Here is a 6,661-nt window from a genome sequence, read left to right on the forward strand (position 1 = left end):
TATTGGTACTTTATTGGTTATCAACCTGTGTGTATATTATCGAGATAATAAGGTGAAAAATTATGCTTCTACAAAAAAGAACTTTGGTAATATTAATTTAACATTAAATTCTGTTTGTCAATTTAAAACAATAAAAACAGATTATTCCACATAACAAGCACAGGATTAATGATTGTGTTAGCTAATGCTTGCAGATATTTCTAAAATAGTTGTGATAAATAAAGTTTAATAGTGAATTTGATTGGATGTATTCAGCATTGATGCGCATTAAAGCTGTAAAAAAATTGATTGACATATAAAAATATGTTCAACGTAAATAGAAAAATGGATTAAACCATGAACTCCTCAATACATTTTATTGTGCTGTTAGCTAAAATCTTCTATAATTTGAAATATTTGTATTTTATACAGATTAAATCATTCTTCAACGGCTATATACACTGGTGTGCATAGTATATCGCGCTACAATAGTAATGCGCTATAAGTCAGATTTTATATTTTGTACATTGAGGTGAAATATGCTTTTTATCTAATATTCATTCTCTTAATAAATCTTTTAAGTTTTTAATTTCTACATTTATAAATTAAGTTTTTTTAATTATATATTTTTGTATATATTTTCAGGAAATATTAATTTATATTGTGCCACAATAAATAATATTTTGTATTAAAATGTTTCCTAATATCCAGAAAAAGGACTATAGAGTCCTGGATTTAATACGTCAAAGAGAAATACAAGTGAGTTAAATAATTCTTGAATATTTTTAAATATTTTTACTAATGTTTTACAATTATGTATAATTATATGTATATGTACAATGTAACATAGGACTCAGTGACACACATGATTTTACAAAAACTACATGTTACTGAAAATTTGATATCACGTCTGGGTTTAGAAAAAGAATTAAATGGTCATTCAGGATGTGTCAATTGTTTAGAATGGAATGAGACTGGGCAGTATGTACTTATTATTTATGTTTTTATTTAGATATAATTTAATCAATGACTATGTATGAAATATATACATATTTTTTTGTACAGAGTGCTTGCGTCAGCATCAGATGACAAAGATATTATATTGTGGGATCCTTTTCGTTATGAAAAAAAATTGGTACTTCATTCAGGCCATCGTGGAAATATTTTCTCTGTAAAAGTAAGTTAATGTCATTCTATTTTTTCTTCAACATTTATTGATTTATAACTTCATAAAATATAATATTTTGTAAATATGGATTAGATGTCAAATAATTCGAGGCTTGTGTACATCATTACAAAAAAATATAGATTTTTCTAGAATTAACAAGCTTCTACATTTTTGTAAGACTATGATTATTCAGAGCATTAAATTATGTTTGAGATTTCACTTAAGATTTATTTTGATATTTGTATTTTGCTTTTAGTTTATGCCAAAATCAAATGATAGTGTACTGGTGTCAGGTGCAGCCGATTGTAGAATTCGAGTTCATGATCTTACACTCTCCGAACCAATATTTACGTGTAAATGTCACAAACAACGTATTAAGCGTATCGCTACTGTTCCCAGTATACCATTTTTATTTTGGAGCGCTGGAGAAGATGGTCTCTTTTTGCAATATGACATTCGTACACCGCATGTTTGCAAGAGTAATGATCACAGTGTACTTGTAAATCTGGTATATCATACGGGTTGTTATGCAGAGGGCAAATGCATTGCTGTGAACCCGAGGAAACCTGAACTAATAGCCATCGGTGCTAATGACGCTTACATCCGAATGTATGATCGACGAATGATAAAACTCTCGCAGGTGATTCCATTTATTCTTGATCAACTTTAATATTTGACAATAAATAGTCATAAATAGTGATAAAAGACTGACTTAGGAGGACACAGTTTTTGTCCATCTTAATAAATGTTTTAAAGCAATCCCATCATTTTGTTTCAAATTGTCTTATTTAATGGCACATAATAAAAATTAACATGTCATTTCTTGCTTCTCGACATTATGATTTATATTTATAGCTGTGGTGACTCGGAAACTTTAATGCCAATTACTTTTACATTATAACATTCTGGTCATGAAATTATAGGTTCCTCCATCTCCTTCTATACATGATAATTCAAATGGGGGAAATATTAGCACGTATAGAGCAGGTAAAGGTGATCCAGATGACAATATTCCACTGGGTAGTGCACAATACTTTATTGCAGGTTTGTTCCTACAGAGATAGCGTATGCTGTCTACTTTAGTTCTATTTTCTTTTTCAATATTACACAATCGTTTTAACCAAAAAATTATTCGATCTAATATTAAATAGGTCATCTCCGCTCTCGTGATGGTACCAGGAGCATTACGACCACCTATTTGACATTCAGCGATGATGGAAATGAGTTACTCGTGAATATGGGAGGAGAACAAATTTATTTATTTGACATCAACGATTCGAATAGTTCAAAAAAAATTTTCGGTTCATCCTGGAAATCTTCAGGTAAGTAATGCTATTGCTTTTGTTGTATGTGTAATTAGAATTCTAATGAATGATAATTTACTTTTTAATAGGATCAATTGAACAAGATCAAAGACTTGAATATTATATGAAACAGAACGATGTAGACGAAACAGGAGATTTTGTAGATAAAAATGTAAAGATATTGCCACCACATGTTGAAGAAATAAAGCGCCTTGTAAGTTGTACAGTCATGTCATTCCTTATGTAACTCATTAAACCAAAAAATTAATGTTTAGCATAAACAAGTATTTTTCGTAATAAAATTTTATTTTATTATTTTTATACTAGCCCTCGAATATTGGATTTATCTTTAAACATTTTTTATCTATTTTTGTGAGTTTATATTTTTTTGAGTTATGGATTTTATGTTTGATGATAGTTTGTAATATATTCCGTTATATTTAAATATAAAAATATTTTAATTTTTGATATTAATATTTAATATAATGTTTTTTATGGTCAACAGGCAAATGAAGGCTTTGAGCAGCAGAAATATTCATTAGCAATTAATTTATATAATAAAGCAATTTCAAACTGTCCAACTGCAGCAGTATTGTTTGCTAATCGAGCAGCTGCTTATATGAAACGCGCTTGGTAACTATTCTCGCTCATAACAGTATGTATAAGATAAATAATTGTTAAATTATTATATACACGTGTATATAAGTGTACAATAATTATGATATTCTTAGGGATGGTGATATTTATGCTGCTTTACGAGATTGTAAAACAACATTACTTCTTGATCCAGAACATGTAAAAGCTCATTTTAGGTAAACTTAATATATATTGGTTATAATTGAAGAATTTGAATGTTTCAATCACCATAGATAGTTCAACCATAACTATATGAAATGTATTTTTACAATACTAATTAAATTTATATTTAAAAAACGCACATTTATTTGTATTATTTGAAGTGGCTTAGTACTTCAATATATTCTCAATATACGAGTATATTTCAATTTGAAATTTTATATTTTAAGAGACAAATGTACACTAATGAGATTTATTAATATAATTCATTATTTGTACATGTGTGTAGATTGGCACGTTGCCTATTTGATTTAAATCGACCAATTGAAGCGGACAAGGTGCTCAAGAGTTTTAAACAAAAATTTCCAGAATATGCATCTAATTCAGCATGTAGAGCGTTAAAGATGGACATAAAGGAAGCTATCGATGCCGGTAACACTTTAATTTTATCATTTTTCTATATAAAAATATTTTATAATACGTATGCAGGATGCTTACTTTAATTAATTTCAATCAGTTTAAAAAAAAATCAATATATTTTATGAGATATTTTTTATTTTATTCTGGCAAATTTGGACACAAAATATAAAATATCTCGTAAATTCTTTTTCTTTTTAATTACCGTACCTTAACATTTTTATAGAATAATAAAATGAATAGAATAATAAGATGAATCACTTAATGTAAAAAAAAGCATTGGTTACTTTTCAACAAATTTTTTGAAAATTCTTCGCATCTTTTTTGAAAACCAGCAATGTGTTTTCTTTACGCCAATTGAGCGTAAAAATAATTCACCAATTGAACCATCTCATTATTCTACACAAAAATAATGTACAGTTATCAAAAAATAATTTACAAAATATTTTAAATTTTATGTCAAAATTTGTCACAATAGAAATTCACATTGACTCTTTTTAACATGTAATTACTAAACAGATAACAGGTAATTGTTTAAGTTAATATTGCATAAATCATTTTAATTATATTTACAATTTATTGTACGTAACAACATTCTCAACTTCAATACAGGACTAACAGGGACAAGCTTAACATTTTGTGGTATTACTGAACTCAGATAAATTTCTCATATCTTTCGAAAATGTTTATTATATCTTAATAATTAAAAAAAATAGAATATTATTGCATCAGGAGACACTGTAGTGTCTCAGTGCTAATTAATAGTTTAACTTAATAACAAAAAATATTTTCTTATTTATTTGTGCAAGCTTTTTTTATGATTTTTTTATTTAAATACAAAGGCACACTAATAAGAACAAACACAGTAATATTTAATGTAATGGAGATAGTTACCTTATTATTTGTTATATGTATTTTTTTCTGCAAAATGTATGCAGCTAATGCATAATAAGAAATCATAAACATAATATTGACTTATCTAAATATTTATATAATCGAAATAAAACATCGGCTATTTAGTTATTGTTAAATCCACTTAATAATTTTAAAAATGTATAAACTTAGATAAGTATTTTATCGTTGCTGATACTTATTATATTATTATTATTTTTAAAAGAATTAATTTTAACATATTTTATTTACTAGGAAAAGATATCACCCAAACTAGGCAGACATTCCTTCCACTATCAGAGTATGAACAAGAATGGAGGCATAATACAATCGACTACAAAATGAGATTCTGTGGACATTGTAATACTACAACTGACATAAAAGAAGCCAACTTCTTCGGAAAGTAAATAAATTTGTAAACAGTGATATAATTATAATAATTAATTTCATTTTTTCTAAAATCTATATTATTTGCATAAGATTAAGTTAGTCATTGTAATATTATCTTCTTTTTTAAGTAATGGTCAATATATAGTGGCTGGGTCAGATGATGGTTCCTTTTTTATCTGGGATCGTAATACTACCAATATCGTACGTGTGCTGCGAGGAGACGAAAGAATTGTTAATTGTTTACAACCACATCCATCCATGTGTTTGTTAGCTACTAGTGGCATTGATCCAGTGATCAGATTATGGAGTCCATGGCCAGAGGTAAATCGTATTTTTTATTTGTCTATTATATATTTATTGTGTTCGATTAGATATAAACAGGAAGTAGCCATCTCTTTTTATTTCGTAAATTAACAGATCCAGATTTAATAAATATAATATTAAATTAAACGATTCTAATTACATTCATTGCAAGCATAGTAATCATTTAGAAAAGTTATCTATGTTAGAGAACAGAGGCATATTTTTTGCACGTAAAATAAATACGGTGTTATAAAAATTGTAGCGTTTTTCTAACAGCTAACAGAGTGTAATTATGAATAATATAACAAAATGATTATCCAAATTATGTAAGTTATTTTGGTTAAAAATTTTGTGAGCAACTAATATCTTTTCAATTTCGGCCCTGCAATGTGGCTAACTTCTGAAATGAAGTCCTATGAGGCATACGTACATGATGACTGCCACGTATCATGTACTAGCATAACCAATCACTAATCAATAAAACACGAAATCACAACAGTGAATTGTTTCTGGACTCTTATTCTTGAAAAAAAATGTTTACAAAAGGGAAATATTACATATATTAGGTGTACAACTTTACTTCCGCCGTTTTCCTATAGATAGCTTTAGCGGTAAGTGGTGGTCGAAATAAATAGATCATAGACGTCATACAATAAACTTGGGCATCTGTCAACATAACCCCATAGAAACATTAGTCGATTTGTGTCTGCATCATAAAGTTATTCTCGATTGAAAATGTCAGTTTACGAACCAAATTCTCGTCATTTGCGAGAGGTTTTAATTTTTTGCTTCAATATGAAGAAATCTGCGGCTGAGGCTCATCGAATGCTCTCAAATACTTAGGTGAGGCCGCTATTAGTGAAGAACGTGTCGTGAGTGATTTCAATGCTTCAAGAACGGTGATTTTGACGTCGAAGACCGGCATAGCGGTGGAAGAGAGAAGGTTTTCGAAGATGCAGAATTGGAGGCATTACTTGAGCAAGACTCGTGTCAAAATCAAGAAGAATTGGCACGATCATTGATGTGGCTCAACAAGCTATTTCAAAACACCTCAAAGCCATGGGAATGATTCAGAAGCAAGGAAATTGGGTGCCGTACGAATTGAAGCCGAGAGATGTTGAACGGCGTTTGTTTGCTTGTGAAGCTACTTGAAAGGCAAAGACGGAAGGGATTTCTGCATCGCATTGTGACTGGGGACGAAAAATGGGTTCATTATGATAATCCCAAGCGCAGAAAATCATGGGGAGTTCCCGGCCATGCTTCCATGTCGACGGCCAAACCGAATATTCACGGCTCCAAGGTCATGTTCTGTATTTGGTGGGACCAGCTCGGCGTAGTGTATTATGAACTATTAAAACCGACTGAAACAATCACAGGCGATCGGTATCGAACGCAATTGATGCGTTTGAGCCAA

The 6,661-nt window shown here is 29.4% G+C and overlaps 1 protein-coding gene across 1 annotated transcript in view; it reads left to right on the forward strand.

Annotated features, from left to right (window-relative positions):
* Nucleotides 1-672: 672 nt before the first annotated feature.
* The window catches only part of LOC105623769 (WD and tetratricopeptide repeats protein 1), a 12,421-nt gene continuing 6,432 nt past the window's right edge, over nt 673-6,661 (forward strand). The window contains exons 1-12 of the mRNA XM_012205147.1: nt 673-738; nt 830-960; nt 1,045-1,156; nt 1,404-1,787; nt 2,071-2,191; nt 2,299-2,469; nt 2,541-2,665; nt 2,957-3,084; nt 3,183-3,263; nt 3,536-3,678; nt 4,810-4,957; nt 5,073-5,265. Of these exons, the coding sequence (XP_012060537.1) occupies nt 673-738; nt 830-960; nt 1,045-1,156; nt 1,404-1,787; nt 2,071-2,191; nt 2,299-2,469; nt 2,541-2,665; nt 2,957-3,084; nt 3,183-3,263; nt 3,536-3,678; nt 4,810-4,957; nt 5,073-5,265 (1,803 nt within the window). The remainder of the gene's footprint in view (nt 739-829; nt 961-1,044; nt 1,157-1,403; nt 1,788-2,070; nt 2,192-2,298; nt 2,470-2,540; nt 2,666-2,956; nt 3,085-3,182; nt 3,264-3,535; nt 3,679-4,809; nt 4,958-5,072; nt 5,266-6,661) is intronic.

Source organism: Atta cephalotes (assembly GCF_000143395.1).
Source record: "Atta cephalotes unplaced genomic scaffold scaffold00064, whole genome shotgun sequence".
In the NCBI taxonomy this organism is placed as follows: Eukaryota; Metazoa; Arthropoda; class Insecta; order Hymenoptera; family Formicidae; genus Atta; species Atta cephalotes.